Source organism: Helicoverpa armigera, chromosome 24 (assembly GCF_030705265.1).
Source record: "Helicoverpa armigera isolate CAAS_96S chromosome 24, ASM3070526v1, whole genome shotgun sequence".
Lineage (NCBI taxonomy): Eukaryota > Metazoa > Arthropoda > Insecta > Lepidoptera > Noctuidae > Helicoverpa > Helicoverpa armigera.
Genome location: NC_087143.1, coordinates 2,762,983 through 2,782,958, shown reverse-complemented (window position 1 = coordinate 2,782,958; position 19,976 = coordinate 2,762,983). Strand labels below are relative to the sequence as shown.

The 19,976-nt window shown below is 33.4% G+C and overlaps 3 protein-coding genes across 16 annotated transcripts in view; 2 read left to right on the top strand and 1 right to left on the bottom strand.

The window, feature by feature from the left end:
- Mctp (Multiple C2 domain and transmembrane region protein) overlaps window positions 1-5,259 on the top strand; it is a 185,648-nt gene extending 180,389 nt beyond the window's left edge. For all 11 annotated transcript variants that reach the window (XM_064041284.1, XM_064041285.1, XM_064041290.1 and 8 more), the window contains 5 exons: window positions 219-295; window positions 671-777; window positions 965-1,074; window positions 1,233-1,330; window positions 1,718-5,259. In XM_064041284.1, the coding sequence (XP_063897354.1) occupies window positions 219-295; window positions 671-777; window positions 965-1,074; window positions 1,233-1,330; window positions 1,718-1,795 (470 nt within the window). In that variant the 3' untranslated portion in view covers window positions 1,796-5,259. The remainder of the gene's footprint in view (window positions 1-218; window positions 296-670; window positions 778-964; window positions 1,075-1,232; window positions 1,331-1,717) is intronic.
- Window positions 5,260-5,930: 671 nt separating this feature from the next.
- LOC110380642 (receptor expression-enhancing protein 5) lies at window positions 5,931-15,370 on the top strand. Of its 4 annotated transcripts, XM_021340682.3 has the most exons (6): window positions 5,931-6,151; window positions 6,226-6,458; window positions 11,562-11,685; window positions 12,214-12,301; window positions 13,375-13,415; window positions 14,180-15,370. In XM_021340682.3, exons 1-4 carry the CDS (start codon window positions 6,022-6,024, stop codon window positions 12,294-12,296), a joined length of 570 nt encoding a protein of 189 aa, XP_021196357.1. In that variant the 5' UTR covers window positions 5,931-6,021; the 3' UTR covers window positions 12,297-12,301; window positions 13,375-13,415; window positions 14,180-15,370. The 4 variants fall into 4 exon arrangements, with proteins under 4 accessions (XP_021196357.1, XP_021196359.1, XP_021196356.1 ...); XM_021340684.3 differs by lacking the exon at window positions 12,214-12,301; XM_021340681.3 differs by lacking the exon at window positions 13,375-13,415.
- Window positions 15,371-15,731: 361 nt separating this feature from the next.
- LOC110380645 (small ribosomal subunit protein bS16m) lies at window positions 15,732-17,479 on the bottom strand. The gene is made up of 3 exons (XM_021340690.3): window positions 17,259-17,479; window positions 16,935-17,094; window positions 15,732-15,923 (listed from the first exon to the last, which is right to left on the bottom strand). The coding sequence occupies exons 1-3, from the start codon at window positions 17,373-17,375 to the stop codon at window positions 15,799-15,801; spliced, it is 402 nt and encodes a 133-aa protein (XP_021196365.1). The 5' UTR covers window positions 17,376-17,479; the 3' UTR covers window positions 15,732-15,798.
- Between the last annotated feature and the right edge of the window lie 2,497 nt (window positions 17,480-19,976).

The following is a 19,976-nucleotide window of genomic DNA, read 5'->3' as shown; positions in this document are numbered from 1 at the left end:
AACGAATATACAGACTGACAGACAGACAGACAGACAGACAGACAGACAGACAGACAAAAATTTTTCTGATTGCATTTTTGGCATCAGTATCGATCACTAATCACCCCCTAATAGTTATTTTGGAAATATATTCAATGTACAGAATTGACCTCTCTACAGATTTATTATAAGTAGGTATAGATAATGTTATTAAATTAATTGTTGATTTTTTTTTGCAGGAGGCAACCCATTATTAGTACCTGTTGATGATGAGGATCTACTGGCCGAGGAGGATGATGAAGATGAAGCAGATAAGGTATGCATAAATTAAGCAGAATACCTAATATTATAGAACTGAAGACAGTGCATGACAAGTGTGACATGACCTTTTATTAGTTACTAGCCGTTTTCCCGCGATTTCACCCGCGTCCCGTGGGAGCTACTGCCCGCACCGGGATAAAATATAGCCTATGTTACTCGCAGACTCGCAGATGAGATAGCTTTTTAATGGTGAAAGAATATTTAAAATTGGTCCAGTAGTTTTTGAGTTTATTCATTACAACCAAACAAACAAAGTTTTCCTCTTTATAATATTAGTATAGATTAATTAATTGACTATCAATTTATTATCAACTTTTTCATAGTTCTGTAAATAATCACAATTATTTATGTCATTCTAATTTTCTTACAGGAGGAGAAAAAGTCTCTGAAAGAGAGATTACAAGCAATACAAGAAGTAACACAAACTGTACAAAATGCGATCGGTTACGTCGCCGCTTTAGGAGAATCGGTTAAAAAGTAATTATCTCTCTTTGTTATAGCCCAGTAAATTAATGATAATGATTCCCAATTAACGAAAATAAATTACCCCAAGGGAAATCAGGAGTCGAATTTATCAGTGTTGCCAGAACGATATTTTGATTTTACCATACCTATTTTTTTTTTATTAGGATAAATTAATGTAGTTTTTTTTTCTACTTTTCAGCTTGACGAACTTCACAGTGCCATATCTAAGTTATTTAGCGATAATAATGTTATTTGGAGCGATGATGGTGTTATACGTCATACCTTTGAGGTATCTGCTAATGGCTTGGGGTAAGTTGGCAATGAAGCATTTCTTTGCAGAACAGATTTTCTATTGTTAAAATTTTGACCATTAAAGGTCAGGTTTAGATAAAAGTGACTTGTTTGAGCGCTTCAATTTTGAAAATTAAGGTCTGGGTTTTTAAATGCCTTCTCTTTTCTTATTTCAGGTATCAATAAATTCACAAGAAAAATACTCCGGCCGCATACAATACCCAATAATGAAGTCCTAGACTTATTATCGAGGGTGCCAGATGACGAAACTTTGGTAAATATAATTTGTTTCTACATAGTCCGATTGAGGCTAATCAAAGACTGTCCTTTCCAATAAATAATAAATTTATCTACCAACACAAAGCCATCATGTTCGATGTGAATACATCGTTTTTCATAGACTAATCACTAATAATTGCACAGAAAATAATAACGACGTCTCGTAAGTAGGTACCTACTTAGGAACGTGTCTTGAAGTTGAGGCACATGCCTAATCCACGTGAAACCTCGCTCTACATGTCTTATGTGCTTAATTCAGAAAAATGTTTTTAGTGGTTGTCACACAAAGACACAAGTCCTTAAGTCGGAGACAGATATGGGATTATAATCATAAAGTGAGCTTCCTTAAAATACTAATAGATTGCCATATTTAACATTCCAGTTGGACTGCAGAGAACTAAAACCTCACCCGCCGAATGAACACCGAAGGGACGCGAGGAAGAAACACAAACCTTCGTAACATTCTCCGAACGCGATCCGCAAAAGGGTCCGACATTATGTAAAAAATCTTGGCAATAAGGATACCTAGAAACCTAGAATGTTATAAAGTCACGAACTTAACAGAAGTTCGCAGAAGGTGTAAGGTGCTCTTTTGCGGGTGATTTTGAAAGATGTCGGTCGAAAATTAGGTATTTTCATTTGGTATTTTCATTTGGTGATTTGGGTGATTCAAATAATATGTACACATGTATCTCACAGAAACCATACCATTTTTTGTTAAGTAAGTAAAACTTTCTTTGTAAAGCCCATAAGAGTAGCACTCTTAATGACTGTGTTAGAAAGAGAGAATATCGTAGTAATTTGTACAGTAAAATATTTATATAATGAGAAGGAAATTCTACCGGGCGATTGTCGAGATATGCTAAGATAAAAGTAGCGGATTTATTGACCGTTAAAATAAATCCATCTTCTTATTTTTTTTTTACATGGCAACAATTTAAAGTAATTGTCAAAGTTATTATTTTTCGTTCGTTTTTTTCTATTGTTTAATGTTTACTTAACTAAAATTGTTAAAAACATACGATTTGTCTCAAAATCCTTGAATTGCTTTTCACCCCGTTAAGTAAATAATATATTACTTTGCCAATTTGTTATGATGTTATTTAAGAAAATGTCTGTGATTTTGAATGATCTGTTAATGGCAAATAAAATGTGGTTTTATATTATGAAATAATAATGATGACACCAAATATTGTGAAGTTATAAGCAATGTTCATTATACAATGAGTACTGCAATAATTATTATAATCGATTAGGTAAATATTTCTTCCATTGTTTTCCAAACACTAAATCTTAGCTAGAACATGCTAGTTAATATTATATAACTGTTTGTTGTGTGCATAACTGTATAGATAGGACTCAAAGTTGACACGTTGTACTGTTTTGACCATATGCCGCGTGGCCAGGCTTGGCAAGAAAGGCTAGAATCTGATTTTTTATGGCAACACCATAAATTATACAGAACAACTACATACACATTTTCTACTAATGCACGTACGTACAAGTGCAGTCAGTAGTATTGTTTGAAACAATCGATAAAATATATTTATATTCCTTCATAATTTCAGGTTCTAGCTTTTTCTGTCAAGCCGCATTTAAATACCCCGAAGCCGCTGCTTAGTGTTGCCACATTGTAAACCAAAAACTGCCAATCTATTTAATAACCAGAATATAATGAAAATTAAGGGGATTGGCAGTAGGTAAACTAAATCAAAATATTTATGTAAATAACTGGAGCTATCATAAGAAACCTGATTTTTGTATTTAAAGTAAAACAAAGCTCCAAACTCCTCGTTAGAATTTGCATTTAAGTCCCAAATTGTATAAAATCCAATAGAATATTATATGATCACGTAGATAGGATTTTTTAATGACGCCATTTTTGTAAGAAATGTTATTGTTGTGTTGATATTTTTAAACATGATTAGGTATTTACGAGAAAACATCATAGCATAGCTCATTCCTCTATTCCTCTCATTCCTTTACCGATATAAAAATATTTTATAGCATAAGACTGAGACCAATCTCATTAATTGAAGAGGATAGATAGAAAATCATGTTTGTACTTTTATTCTAGTAGATTACCTGTTTAACTATACGGAAAATAAACTATATTTCAGCTTTTCTTTAGCTGGTTTCTCATTCCAATTTGTATCTATATCTAGTTTAGTGTTAAGACTTGTTTACACATGTCTAGTTTTTATAAAGTGCATGTCTTATGTCACAATGTGAAAAACGTTTAGAAATGTAGGTTTATTCCCGATGAATTCCACTTTTGAATACAACTCCTTCAAAAGTCCATGGCTTGGGGCACTTGGCTACGCATTATATGTCTGACTAGACACGTTTAAACGAGCCCTTAGATTTTTACTTATTAATAACTTACTGTTATTTCTATATTCAATCTCTATTTTATCCGTGACATAAAATTAATGTTTCACTCTCTACTTGTCTCAAAGTTGTCGCACAATTTCATGCACAAAAATGTTCTTCAAATCGAAATCTGTTATGGCGTTTATGTTGATTGGTCTTTGAAACTTATAATAAAGAGTGTTAAAATAATTAATTATGAATACAAACATTGTGTGCTAAAGGTGCGTACAAAGGAGAAATTGAAATTATAATCTTTCAACTGGTCAAGTAGATACCTTAAAAAATACCTATACGTGTCCCACATTTTCATAATATACCTCATAGCAGACAAACAGGTAGCAAAATGATATCACAGAAAAGCCTTTGATATACATAATCATTGTAAACAGTAAAATTAAGTACGAAGATTTTAGGCAAACAAAATAATCTATTTTTATGTACAAACAGCCATGACATTGTTCTTCATTTTGTTAATTACCTACTTGTCTTAATGTGAACAAATTATTATGATACTTGGCTGTATGCCAATCGCTAATTAAGATAAAATTATTTCGTACTAGTCATTCGCTTTTTCAAGATTTTGTTCCTGAATTGTTATTTCTTACGCGAGGTTAGAATGCTAACAGTAAGTCACGTGGTTGAAAATAACCTCAAAATGTCGAAAGGGGATAACCAATCGTTACGTTTACAAATGAATACACAAGTATTGATACAAGAGATATTAATTAAAAGAAATGAGTGTACTAGTGAAGCTTAGAAAATTTATAAGTAGACTTACTGTCTTTGCCACTAGCTTCGTGTAAAAAGTGCTTAATGTGGCTAATGGACGATGAGCATAACGACTTTGCTGCAGTGGTAAAGTGTAAACTGGTAGATTCTCAAGAGTTTATCTTTCTTCATACGAGTATTATGAAGGCCTCTTGTTATAAGATACTAGGTCGTCCATAAGCCACGTTATCTATTTATTTAGATTTATTTTAAATTTCGTAGACTAATGCACGGCCTGCACAGATCTCTAAGATACAATGCACTAAGCACATCTCATTACTTACCTAAATATATTTTGTATACCAGTGTATTTGTGATATAAACAATAATTAATTATTCTTGTTACAAATATAATAATTATCGTACTACTAAGTTGTTGCTTCTGTCCTCGTTATTTTTAAGGTTGGTGGCCAAGCTACCGAAACTCGTGTACAATTTGTAGTGCAGAAAGAATAAGACGTTCTCTGTAGCCGAGATTGACGTCATGTGCAAACAATATAATAAGATGTACCTACTCGCAAAGTGAGGGTTAGGTTCAAAAATCTGCTTGATAATTCATAATTATTAACATGAATGGTTACTCAACTACAGCAAATTGGTCCTGCCCGAAGTCCTGTGTTAAATCAATGTGTGATAAAATTATAAAAATATGCTTTACCCGCTTCAAATTATTACCTCCAGTCCATTTCAACGTATCAAACAAATATTATCTTTATGAAGCACAAAGATAAAAATGTTAACGCTTTCATATTTTAAAGAATTAAAAAATAATGAGAAGACTTAGCGAGCCTTTTATTTATTTTTCCTATTCTCGACTTTCCTATCCTTATACTACCTACAAAGTCAGAGTAGGTATGCGATTTAGCTTGAGGGTTAAAACGTTCCAAAATACATACCTGCATAATCGTAACTTTCATACCCACAACTACAGCTAGTCATACCAGCCAGCAAAGATAATGTAGGTAATAAAATTGCCATTCGAATTGAGAAAAGTTGAGTGTAATAGGATTACAATCATTTATTTCATTAACTATAAAGATGACCAGACTATACTCACCAAGAACTTGCATTTGTCATTTGCATTGGTCAACAATTGATAATAAAGACAGAAAGCACACAAAGATCGATTATTTTGTTACGTTTACAAAAAAAAAACGAAATGGTAGCACTGGGAGAACAATATTTTTATCTGGTAGTTTTATGGGACTTATTTTCCCATTTTTATGGGTAATCATTTAACAATGGCTACCCTGTTATATTAATATATTTTTCATTGAGCTATAAGGAATTTTATGGGTTACAAAAAAATATATTTTATTAGTAGTATTTTTTTTATTGTAACCTCAGCTTAATTAAATTATTTTTGGAAAAGTAAAATAACTTTACATTGGTAGCGATTAGTATAGCGTAAGCTGGCAATATTAATTAAAAAAAAACTCCAGATCCGCCATTACTTTTCTGTCATTATCTTGTCAACGAGCCGTGGTCATAGATTGCCACAGTGCCAGTTTATAATTCCGGTAAAATATAATTCACACAAGCACAATGGCAGCCAAATTGCAGGATTACAAAGACAGCTTGGAGCGCAGTCTCAATGACAAAGGCAAGCCATGGACGAAATATTTCGAAACGGCTGAACAAAAAACCGGCGTGAACAGGGTCTACATATTCGTTGGTACGTTAGTTTTTTATTTCACGTTTATTTATATCTTTAGCAGTGGTTTTGACGTTTTATTTTGTGTTATGCAGGTATGGTGGCGTTCACTGGTTTATATTTAGTGTTTGGATTTGGAGCTGAATTGATCTGCAACTCGATTGGTTTTGTGTACCCGGCGTATATGTCGATGAAGGCTCTGGAATCGCCGCAGAAAGACGACGATACTAAATGGCTGACGTACTGGGTGGTGTATGCGTGCTTCTCCGTCGTCGAGTACTTCTCGGACTTCATTGTAGGCTGGTTCCCGCTCTATTGGCTAATAAAGGTGAGTGGTTATCTCCATATGCTACGGAGCACGCTCGACCACGAGTACTATAGTTACGAAATCGTATATAACAGTCATTGTCATGAATATTCCACTCATTAGTGCAAATTGTTATAAGAATATTCCATACAGATGTTACATACTACAAAAAAGTGTATCATACTTTCATAATGATTGCTTAAATGCCTTTCACATTTTATGTGATAGTGTGACAGCTAGGCATTTGAGATAAATTTATCTTTTTTCTCTTATCTGTTTGTAGTTTTTGCAAGTTGTTATTAATGTCAGGACAGACAAAAGACAGCTTTGTGACTAATTTCACCTTCATATAAATAGCTAATTGTTTTAACTTATCTTTTACACATAGTAACACTATATGCATCTAAGTTTCACTTCCAGACACACTATCTTAGTAAGATAGTTGTAAGTATTATATATCATTAGATTACAGACAGATAAGGTTTCTTGAGGTTCAAAGTCATATACATAAATTATTGAATTTATATCAGCATCAAAAATGTGTGGAAATGCTTTATCTATTGCCAGTAGGTAGCTTTTTTAATTATGGACCTAATTATGTCAAGGAAACTCATTTGAGTTAATGAAGTTGATAGTTGAACCAGTTTTTGACCAGTTATTAGGTTAAAGGTTGTTTTAATGTGGTCTTTAACTACTCTTTGTTTTAAAAATAGTTCAAGTACATAGGCATGTTCATAAATCAAACAATCAACCTCTAAGAACACTCATAATATGAGATGAAATTCTACTATTTCTTTTAGTTAATTACAGTTGCCGGCCAAAGCCATCTAGACTCGAATAAACTTGTCTAAATGCACTATCATTCTAATAAATGTTATCAAATTATCTATCTTATTTGCAAGTCATATTTTTCTATGAATAATTCATTTCTTAATAATATATTAGAAGGTTGCATTGATTAATATGATGCAATCTTCAAATACTTGCTTGGTTACATTTTAAGATAGAAAATAATGTTATTGTTCACTGTTAGTTCCATGAAGGAAATTATTTTCAAAATTGTAATCAGTTGAAAGTAATCTGAATAGGTATTATATTCCCTAGATGTGATTATTGTAGGTATTTCTTCCACTTCGATATACTTATAATTTGTTACATAGCTTAGTCCGGTTCCCTGTATTGGTAGCAACTTATTGTAATTATTCATGAACTAGCTTCTACCAGCAGTTTCACTTACATCTCATAGGAACTATACTGCGCACCCAGATTAAAAGTAAATAGCCTTCCTTGATAAATGCGTTATTTTACACTGAAAGACTGTTTGGTATCAATCCAGTAGTTTCTGAGATATTCAAACAAACTTCAGCTTTATAGTACGAGTATAGATGAGAATAATACTACTGAACATACAGAGGATACTTTTTGCTATGTTAAGGATGATTAGAGTTAAATAACTACAGTAGAATTCATATATAACGACTTCGCTTATAACAACTAATCGGTTTTAGCGACGATAATCTTTACTCAAGTTAGGTTTCGTATATAGGTACTAAGACAATGTAACCGTTTAGAGCGACTCCGGTTTAAGCGACCAACTGCTTATAGCGACCAATATTTATTATAATACGTCCGGTTAAAACGACACACGCGCAATGTTTTGTTTACCTACGCACTCGCACCCCCGCCCCGCGTTCGTATCTCTACAAACATTCTAAAACCAAAATAAGCCAAATCGGTCCAGCCATTCCACTAACAAACAGCAATTCATTTTTATATATAAGAAGAAGAAGACTAGCTGACCCAACAAACTTCGTATCGTTTAAACCTTCCCTGGACCTCTACGAACATTTTAAAACCAAAATTAGCCAAATCGGTCCAGCCATTCTCGAGTTTTAGTGAGACTTACGAACATCAATTCATTTTTATATATAAAAGAAGAAAAAAGATAATAATAAGTATTCGTAAGTTATGTATGTATGTACAAGTTAAGATATGAACTTAAGAAATAATCCGTCCGTTTTGTGCGTCGTCCGGTTAGTACGACATAGTATCGTCGGTCCCTTGAAGGTCGTTATATCCGGATTCTACTGTATTAACATAAAACCATAATTGTTTAACGCAACTATGCATAATATTTATAATATATGTCATTGCAGTAAGGTTGACAGTTTTTAATATGAATCATCAAAACACCAATCACAGTTCAAAGATCAAAATAATATTGCTGGCAGTTGGTAGGTGCATCATAAAATCGTTATCGTCAGGTGTCATTATTACCTTGTTATTTCAATTAGATTTAATTTACTATCAATCGTAAATTAATGTTGTGTTATAAATTATTTGAGTCTAGTTTTAACCACATGAATGCCAAAAATGCATTAATATTCTACTGGTATTCTACTTCATAATATTATGTTAGTGCCAAAGGTCAAAATGTTACGAATTCTAATCTGTTCGGAAATAGGTTGCATATCTGTTATTTCATGATGATAACAAGTAATAAATTATCCAAAAAAAATCTAGATTAAATAATCATGACTAATGCAAAAAAGTTATAAATTAATAAAAATGGCTACAGATAAAATATAAAAACTCATAGAACAGACGTTTAATAAAAGTTATGACCTCATTCCGTTATCATTGTCACGGCCGAAGATTATTGAACTTTTTACATGTAACTAATTCAAGATAATGTTTGTTACGAGTCGTTATGAGGAAAATACAGTCATTTTAAATGTCCATATCGGTCTTCAGTCGAGGATATGGATTTGAAAATACATTTCCGGTAAGATAAAAAAATGTTAGACGAGTAAATGATATGACTGACCTTCATGGTGACCCTGCAATGACATATTAGAGAAGTTTGTTTGTTTCCAGCACAAAAGTAATCCTATATGTCTGAAATGTATATTGTCTGGCTCGCTGACCTCCTGCCACACCTACATTCATATTCGGAAATAAAACTGCTCCGTTGATATAAACACCGAAAAATGTTTGTAGTAGTATTATATCTAGCTATTGTCTTTCATGACCTCAAGTTTTTTTTCATATTATTATCTCCCATTTTTATTCTCTGATGGCGCTATTCATTCTTCCTTCTTTGAAAAGTTTCATAATACACCTTTATTTATGCTCCATGTCCTATCAACATCCCTTTCAAGATACCTACATATTTTAGAATGCAAATCTCCACACTTTTCACCTCTTTTGTGACACAATTTTTTCAAGTAGGTATTCTAATACTTGCAGACTTAGAAAAAAATTGTGAAAACCTTCTTGCGTCTTTTGATCTATTCACCTCATCGATATATATGTACTACGTACTAGATAGAACGTTCCGAACAAAAAGCTTACCACACTGAACTGCAGTGCAGACTATGCAGTGCCCAAAATGGCAAATCAGAGCGATTTTGACGCCTGCGTCAGATGGATGTCTATGAAACGACAATTATAAAATAGAAAATACATATCAAGGTATAAACTTACACATATAAACTATTCGAGAGTCAAGTTAGTAAAATTACACGCTGTTCATGCTATTACAACGCTTGTATATCATACTTTTCATTTATAATTCAATTTTACAAATATGCATTAATTTGTTCCCGCCCGCCATCTTAAATTATGGATTAAGAAAATCGTGCAGAAACAGATGTGCCATAAAACTGGTAGTAGGTAAAATATCAATGAAAACAGACTTCACTTTGTCATTGTATGTTCTTACTTTCAAGAAAAAATAATTAAATTCGCGAAAATTTGTGATAAGAAAAAAAACATCGTAATTAATATTAAAAACTCTAAAAATAAGTTCCTGGTTTTAATATATTACATGATTTTGCATTCAATTAGATATAAATAAACTTTTTGATATATTACATGATTTTGAATTCACTTAGATATAAACTTTTTGAGTAATGAAAAATGTAGGCAAAATACGAGCGACACTTCAGCAATTAACATCAATGAGGATGACTACATGTCACAATACGTCAACGAGATGTCAACAGACGACTTAGCGGGTAAATTATTTGTATGGATGTTCTTGTCTATCGCTAGAATATATGTCAATGATTCACCTGCATCTAACAAAATGTAGAATCTCAAGTCTTCAATTTGCTTACGTCACGTAACACTGACCAGCATAGCGCGTGCAGCATAATTAACAAATGTGTAACAAAGAACAGACTACGTTCATTGTTCTCAACAATTCTCGATCACGGTCGTAAATATCTATGTACTTTGCTCTTATCGTTATCAGCGTCTTGTATTAACATCTCTTTATTAGTTTGACGATACTGCATGTAGTACATGGTTTCATTTTCTGAAAGAACGTTGGGAGTTGGAAATATCAATGTAGTCTAGTCTTTGGCAGCTACTAGGGCGTCTTTATGTCTGGCGACTTAAATATTTTGCTGGAATGCGGCAAGGTCACATAAATCTTAGTAAATAGGATAATCTTTATTAAGATAATCTGGTAGCTTCTAGTTCATCGTAGTTTTATCACAATATGGCGTCAACTATGAGCAAAGTACATAGATATTTACGACCAAAGTTGCACGCCAGACAGACAACGCAGGAAAAGTAAAAAATGGTTTGCCAACTTTCTCAGTTGAAACCGAAACGTTATTTGTAATTTTATCTGAGACCTTCAATTTTTTTCTGTGCTCAATTGGTGCTCATATTTCGACACCCAACACTGACAGTCACTTTCTCAATCTAATGTCGATAGAAAAATACCACTTTGTTCTGACCTCGAATTTTAACATGGAAACCCGTGACGTCATCCATGGGACGTAGGTCTCTTATCCTAGGAATCTCTGACTGGATCGATTCAAGGACGCCTCCTAAGGCCAAAACGGTCGTTTAGTTTTTACAAAGCTAGGGAATAAACTTGGCATTGTTCTTACAGTATCAATTTATTGTTATCAAAATACCATTGAAAGAGAGTAGCCATAGAAATCACTCAGTCATTATTGAACAGGTTCCATTCCATAAAATAATAAGTATTTGATTGAGATAAAGATATTCGAACATAGAATGTAACTACCTATTGTAGATGCAAAAGATAAGCATTTTTCTAGAAAAAGGAACTGTATTTTAAATGTGAAATTTACTTATCCACAGTGCATCTTCGTCATATGGTGCTACCTGCCCACCGACTTCAACGGCTCGCTGATCATCTACAACCGCATCATCCGCCCTTACTACCAGAAACACCACAACCGCATCGATGACATTGCTAACTCTGGTAAGTAGCCATGTTGTGACGTCACTACAATGCCGTCCCCTGATTCGTCCGTTTTGAAATAGGGAAAATGGCCGCCAGTTCGAATAAATAATGTTGTACTTTGAGTAAGAGAACAGTTAGTAGACGTTCTTTTGTTTTATACATAAAAAATCCCTTGTAGGCCATTGCGTAGCTTTACAATTTGAATGATACTTGGTCAGAATTCTGTAATCTCCCTATAAAAGTAAGTCACTGTGACGTGTGACTTTGTAAATGGGATGTCTTAAAATAGTATTTCATTTTCTTTCAAGAGAATGTACAAACATTTAATTGGGTTCAAATTTATTGTTAAAAAACAAAGGTTTTTGGTGGGATTTGGCTCGGGATTAATGGTATGGTATGCAGTATTTTTGGACCGGGTATTGAAATTAACTTGCCAAAATCAACAAATTGAGTATAGGTGGTGGGACCGTTAGGTTAAAAACAGCCACTGTTTCAAAAATTGACAGTGTAAGTTTATGCAATTCATATGGAATTCCCATATTTTAGGTTTGGAGAAAATTCTGAAGGATGCCGACAAACATATTGATAAAACCGTTAAGGCATTTAGCAAAGCATTGAAGGACTTGTAATACAGGTACATAAAGTACATTTTCGCTAAGCAAGCTTTGCATGGCGAAGGGATACATATACACGCAGATATATATAAATAAAAGCTATGTAAATGTTCCTTGTTTGTGATGTAACACGGGTATTTTCAGTTCAATGGGGTGTGATTTTACTTCAATGTTAATTTTATTCATATATCTTTTCTTAGGTATTAGCTTTACCTACAACATATTGTAGCATTTAATGGTGTTAATCAAAATCTTCCCAATCATAAATTTACTAAAGTGGTTAATCGCAATCGTAAATCTTATTCTAACTTCAGTTCAGGATGACTGTCTGTCCTATGCTTTAAAATTTAAATATCCACTACAAAATTCAACCTTCTTTTACTGTCTTTACAACGTGGTACCTACAGGTGTAGTTGCAACTTAGTATTCTTTTTTCTAGAGCTTTAATTTCTTTTTTGTACAAATACAGCCAATGTACAACAACTGGTACAAGGGGCCAATAGCAAGATAGAAAATTCATTAAGAAGGTTAAACCAGGGTTAAACTTATGTCAAGATTTAATATATGCTTTGCAGTGCGAAGTATGTCTATTTTATTTTTCTTTTTTTAAGTAGACTTAATTACTATCTTGCCTAGTTTTAAAGTTAAAATTTATTTTTTTTTTGTTTCGTAACTACTTACTTTTATTTTATAATTAGTGTAGAGTACTTATGTAATAAATAATTACTTTCATTGTAAAAAAACTAGAAATAAAATGAGTTGCTCAACGGTAGTCAAATACTGCAAATTCCTCTTTAGTAAAAACTTTTTATTACTCTGACAACCTCTGGTTATATTTAACAGGAATAATTAGTAGCTCAGTCCAATGCTTTTTAGTCCATTATACTTTCTCATATAATATTTTATTTTCAGAGGAGTGCAAAGAACTGCATACCTATTTTGTTTTTCCCATTGCACACAACACCCTATATTTATGTAGAACATAGTATTACAAACACTATACACAAATAGTACCCATTCATTGTTTTGTTTTTACCCAACTGTTGAGAAGGGTTTGTTTTTCCTGTCCTAACTCAAAATCACTCATTTTTAGGTAAACAAGATTAGAGCTGAAATAGCAATCAAAATTCCCTGGTAAGTGTATGTCGACAAAGCTTGTTGTGACAAAGTTCAATAATATCTGGCAGGAAATATTTTATAAGAAAAAAAAATTCACTCGCAGCTTTGCCAATTAAAAATGTAATGCTTGGTGTGGGATGCAGGTTAAGTGAAAGTTTCTTTTGTTGCATTGTATTGTCCAAATAATGTAATTTGTGGAGTCTAATAATTAAAAAAAAACTCCATATTCATTAATATACCTAGTTCCTCATGTGTTATATTGCATATTGTAAGTTTATTTTGTATAGAATAATTTGAAAACGATCGATCGTCTTCCATAGGGTTTTATGACAGTTGGGTCAACTGTAGTTTCTCCAGTATAAAAAAAAAACTTTCTTTTTTAAGTATACATAATATTGTATATTTTTTGCCAGATAAATATCGCGAACTATTTGGATAACCAAATGTGCGTAACTAAATTATCTAAATGGAACGGGTTTTAGACTAAAAATGCTCTTAATACTGATTTGCGCTTGCCTGTCACTAAACAAACAAACACCCACAAAATATATAGCATGCACTTAATATAGTCCTCTACATGTATACCTTTTATTTATTTTTAGAATAATTGAAATGAAGTCTCTAAAATGAGTTGCCTAACTTTGAAAGTAATAACTGACGTAATGTAATTTTGTAACAATAGTAGATGAAAGTATGTAACTAATTAGCATAAAGTGTAAATATTATTTTAGATAATAATGATGATTATATTTTTAAGTTTTATTTTTTCTGTTTTACAGCTAGCCGCCTGGTAGCAGATGCAGTTAGGAAGGACAACTAAACCTACATTATTCGAAATAAAATTTTGTGAGGAGCGAAAGTACAAATTTATTTCTGCACCCGCTTCTATCACAAATAACGCAGCACACTATCACGGGCCGAATTTATTAAATATTTTATATTGCAACACTGTTACAAGTTTCAACAGGATGGAGAAAATTATTGACAATCCCCTGTTGTTTAATTAAATGTCAATTAATCATTTGTGAGCAACATTCCTTGCAATTTATGGTACTTTGTTCGGGAATGTGAATGCTTTAATTAGATTTTTGGCAACAAATTGGTTTTTATACCGAGTGTTGATTAGAAATGAATTGTTGAGTTATTAAAGTGTTATTGTTGACACTGCAATATCTGTGTTACCACGACTACGGTCTATCTGAGACCAACGAGGCAGTTTCGACCTCAACTGACCAATCTTAGCCTTTTCAGACTAAAAATGAAAATAATCTTGTAAAATCTACTGACCCGACAAAGGGCATTTCGGTTTAAATTGTATTTTGTAATGACCTTGTATTATTAGCTAAGTTGTTTATAATCGTGACACATTTTTATATTTTCTTAGTTTTTAAATTATTAGTTGAATCTATCTTCTCTTGGCTTGTATGATCTTGTAGGGATTGGAATCCTTAGAAGCGTAAGTAAAGCCCGTAGTGTTCTTAGTTTCCCTATATTAAGATCTCTTCTGTGGAACAATGAATTTCTTAAAGTCTATTGTTGCAGTTAATGATTTGCTCAAGGATTGTTAGTAACATGTTTAAGTTTGTCTTTTTAAGGTTGAATATGTTGTTAGTTTCCAAGTATTGCCAGTTTCAAAATACAGAATCGTGTTGCCATATTATCGTGAAAATTACTGTACCTCTTCCAACACCAAGTAAGAAATAATTATTTAGATGTATTTTTGTACAATTTTAAGAATATATAGCTAGCTTATACTCGTGGCTTTGCCTGCGTGGTATGTACTATATTGAACAGGAAATGGAACCCCAAAGTTTTTCATAGTATAATCATGTTTTTAAGTGTTTCGTGTTTATGCTTGTGATGTAAAAATCCATGTTATGTGCCTTTGACGTTTGGCTGCCATCATTGTATTCACTCAAGGAATTGTTATACTTGTCATTTTTTCACATAATAAAAGGAATTCATTGTAATTGTTTGTTTTTACTTGCTTAACTTAAATCTGTATGCCAACCGTAGATTTAGGATCTATAAAAACCATGAATACTGATTTGAAAGTTGGGGAAAGCGGCACATTCCCTGACTCAAAAAAATCTTGGATTCACTTAAACCACTCTATTGCCTAACTATCTATGGTGTCCACTACCTATACTTGTGGAATCTTCTGTCTTACAGATTTCCTTGTAGATAAACCATAACTATTTATTATTTTTAATGCCATAGTAGTAAATACCTGTATGTATGCTACAAACCAATTTTGATAAAATTTTGAATGAAGAATGAATTAGGCCTTGGTATCATAAAAAAGGGGATTTACAGGAAGAAAAAGAATAATTTAAATATTAAACCATTTATTTCACTATAAACTAAAAATGCATTAACTAGAACAAGTAACTAAGGACTATTTGGTGGCTTCTTCTTTAGCTTTTTCTGCTTCTTGCTTGGCGAGGTTCTCTCTCTCTGTTCTCCTGTTTCTCCAAGCCATCATGTAAGATCTAGGGTGGATGGGGAAGAAGCCAGATAGACCTGGAATCCAAAAAAGTTTTTATGTTAATACAGAATTGGGGTCAATGGACATGGACTAGACTAGTATAAAGATGATGTGAAACTTTTTATTTCTATTGTCAATGTAGGTAAGTTATCAGTAAAACAAAACTGGAGTAATAAAGAAACGGTTGAGATGTGTTGGATAATTGAAATAAAGTGAGTATTTTCTAAATATTGTTATACGGAACAAGCTGTTACAGGATTTGAATTGAAAGAGAGCAACATACAGTGGCAAAGATACAAACTAAATTAAGTTTGGTTGCTTTCATTTTCCTACAAGATATAAGAGCACTACGGAATGAGGGTTTTCTAAAATGGCGTCCACGAGGTGGCAGCACCGAGTCGTCAGGTCCAGGTAACTGTCAAAGTGCTTATCTTTACTATGAATAGTGAACGATTTTAGTGTTTTTTTTATTTTATAATTAAAGCACTGCATTATTGTTTTACTATTGCGGTTGAGTAAATAAAAACAACTAAATCATATTGTGTTAACAAATTTTTCAACAAGCTTTTCCTTAGTACCAGTGACTTTTGCACCCTCTCTCTTAGCTCAATTTTTAGTTCGGAAACCTTATTCTGACCGTAGTCCATAATAAAATCAATAACACTTCCAATATAACAGAATTTCAATAAACAATAAGTTCGGCACCTACAATTCCATACTATTTGACAGCTGTTTGGACCTGACGCATACGAAGCGCCGCCTGGCGGCAGAAAAAGTATCGAAAACCCTCATTAACTAGCCATGACTTTATATAAACAAATTAGCTAACTACCTATATCACTACAAAAAGGGATTATTTTTATCTTTGCTGGGGAGTTTGTTCCACCACTTCTACTTCCCAGCAAAAACACATAGGAAGTGGTGAAGGGCTGGCATTTTGGGGGCTGTCTTTTGTTTTGACGTTCGAAAAGTGCTGATTTTCAGCCTACTTTGAATAAATGACTTTTGATTTGATTTGATTTCTCAATATAGAATAGAACACTTACCAAGAAGTTCAGCAACAGGCTCGGTAACATGAGCACCTTGGCCCAACCAGAACTTTATTCGTTCCAAATTCAAAGCAACTAGCTTTTCATTGTTAGCGTTTGGCATAGGATCGTATGAACCTAGCTGTTCAATGACTGGCTGGGTGTTCAGCCTCTTGCGCTAGAATTTAAAAAATAAAACAATGAGCATAAATACTTTGGAACTATATAGCAAAGTATCATTAAATTGTATCGATGAATAGAAATATTATCATTGGAATTCGTCGAATGTAAGCTCTCTTTCAGTCTTTTGTAATAGATTTTCAAGAAAATATAACAACTTACGTGAGTTACTGATATATGGAAGAATGGCCTGTTTGTGCATCCTTGACGAATCAAACGTATGGATTTTGCTGCTGTAACGAAATATTTGCCAGTTCCACTCGCTGGAGGCAAAACCATCTCTCAGGTTTATGTAATTTTATATTTTCAACACAAATAACACAAGTTAACCTAAAAACAAAGTGCTACTCGATAAGACAGGTGAAGTTTCGTTCAGAAATTGGATGCTTTTGTTCGGATATGTGTGTATGCTTTAATATGGCTGATAAAGAATTCGCTTTTGACAATTTTTTGTATACTGGATGGCCAAAAAAAAGCTAAACGTATATAAAACATATAATTTGATATAATGTTAGTTATTTATTTATGCTGACCCTTTGATAAAATTTTCTTAATTTTCTTCGACGTTTCTTGACGATCAGTATAAAGTCATTTTGATAAAATGGCGGGAAATAAAATTCTGCTAGCCGGCAACTGTAATTTATTTTTTGTGTTTAATTTTATTGAAGTGAACTTGATGGAATAAATGTAATTTTATTACTAAACTAATCTGAAAGATTCAGGTATGTAAGCAGTTATTTAGTAAGTCGTAGTGCCACTTGGCTAGGTAACCTAGGTTTTGTACAGAGAGGTATTATACAAGTGTGAAGGATACCTTTTTGAGACTGTTGGCTTTAATGTATAGATTGAATTACGATGGAGATGTTTGCAATGAAGTGTCATCAAGGGTTGACTTCTGTCAGCTCGCAAGAACTACCTGCCTGATTTCCGAGCACACGCGTAGGTTAGGCGGGTTCACATGGCTTGTCAGTTTGATCATGTATTGAACATGTAGTTAGAAGTACCTAGGTACTATAGATACTCTACTAGGTACGGTAGAGATCTAACTACTACCACGTTCTTATTTAGATCTTAAGTAGGTAGGTAGGTATTATCACTCGACTCGACTGTAAACCTGTAACACAAAATACATAGGTACAGAAGTCAATCTCATGTATGTACACGGTAGACCGCACGTCAGTGGTAACTGTCATGCACCTTAACTCAATAGTAATAAGTACGATTTTCCTATAAAACTGTTACCACTGACCTGAAGTTGACTGTACTTCACTTTTCATGCCTAAACTCGGCGGTCGCGCTAGGGTTGTCAGCTGTTTTATGCGCATAAAACTAACGTGGTAGTGGTACTCGTATCTAATTATTTGATGTATTGTTGAGAATAAAACAGGAAAAATGAAATATAAACCAATAATAATAAAATATTTAATGTGGCATACAAGAGGTTAATAAACACTTTCAACGGAAATTCGTTTGAACGAGATACCGTTTTTCAGAAACCGCAATTTATAATTTTGTTATTCATACATATATACTTACCCTACTCTTTACTTGTGAAAAAAATATTTTTGTATGTAATGGGTTGGTACAGTCCCTGATCTAAGCTTGCTTCTACCTACAGAAAACTTGATGTGCGAGTTTTATTTCGTCTACCTTACAACATAGTCTCGCCATGATCACAAAAATTATCAACTCCTACTAGCAATAATCTTTGAGGGTAGGTAGGCAGGTTCACCTGGGTCGACACTAGCAAAACTTATTACGGCATTGGGCCAGAGGCCGCCGCCGGGGCGCTTACCTACCCACCTAACTGTACCTACCTACTGCGTTTATTAAACGAACCATCGAAATATGAGAAAATAAGTAGGTACATACTATAGGTAATACGGCAGGCTAAAAAAACGACAATTCACTGTTTATTGTTGTATAAAACAACCGTCAACTTGTTCAATTATAATACGAATTTTGTTGCTCCATTATTACTTTTTCTTTTGTTATTAAAATTAAAAATATTACAGTCAAATTACAGTTAGGTAGGTATCACAACGCGTGCACATTTATCTACCTTTGTGTGACGCGCTTATCTCAAGAAAGCGGCAGCCGCGCTCGCACTGTTTTGAGTTGTTTTGAGACAGCGCGTCTGTGAACACGCACACATAGACACCTTTGTCTGCGTGACTCGAACGCGCTTTGTATGTAGATTGACTTCTGTACCTATGTATTTTGTGCCTGTAACCTCCTACCCCGTCTATGTATTTTCTAATACTTACCTAGGTAGGTACCTACTTACGTATATTTTGGCAATAACAAGTACAAAAAAATGAGTGAAAAAAATTACATCCTCGATCAGAGAGAATAGGGGGACGGGGATGTGCCAGATGTGCCTTCAATTAATAATAGAACTGACTCAATTTATTTTACAGTTTAAATTAATAAAGTATTTACTAGTTATATACCTATGTGTAGGTATGTAAGTAAACTGAAACGCAGAGGCAACCTTTCAGTACAAAAATAAACCACTTCGTCGATAAACTCCATTAAAATTCGTACCTAATTCAATAAAATTCCACCCATTAAATTGTGTACCCATCCGATAAAATCGCCAAACATTTCATCGAACATCCAACCAAAAATTACCAGCAATTTTTTTAAGCGTCCCTCTACAAAATCAAACGAGGTACCAGGATTTCATAAAACGCAGAGTGCTGAGCAAACCAATAGAGCAGCTATTGCGACAGTGGCGCCACTAACGACCGACGACGACGGTGTAATTTTTTACGAGGCGCGCGCTGTTTGAGATTCCCTGCTTTTCATTCATCCTGCGCTTCGGTCGCTGAAGCCTGTAGTGTTGGATGAATGTCGACTGGATATGAGCTTTCAAAA

What these genes read in the sequence shown, in the direction of transcription:
- LOC110380642 (XM_021340681.3), top strand. Translation starts at nt 6,022, where the DNA reads ATGGCAGCCAAATTGCAGGATTACAAAGACAGCTTGGAGCGCAGTCTC. An exon ending in CAGGGTCTACATATTCGTTG is followed by an intron (nt 6,152 to 6,225) that starts GTACGTTAGTTT and finishes TGTGTTATGCAG; the next exon opens with GTATGGTGGCGTTCACTGGT. An exon ending in CGATGACATTGCTAACTCTG is followed by an intron (nt 11,686 to 12,213) that starts GTAAGTAGCCAT and finishes CCCATATTTTAG; the next exon opens with GTTTGGAGAAAATTCTGAAG.
- LOC110380645 (XM_021340690.3), bottom strand. Translation starts at nt 17,375, where the DNA reads ATGGTTTTGCCTCCAGCGAGTGGAACTGGCAAATATTTCGTTACAGCA. An exon ending in TCCATATATCAGTAACTCAC is followed by an intron (nt 17,095 to 17,258) that starts GTAAGTTGTTAT and finishes TTTAAATTCTAG; the next exon opens with CGCAAGAGGCTGAACACCCA. An exon ending in GCCTGTTGCTGAACTTCTTG is followed by an intron (nt 15,924 to 16,934) that starts GTAAGTGTTCTA and finishes TTTGGATTCCAG; the next exon opens with GTCTATCTGGCTTCTTCCCC.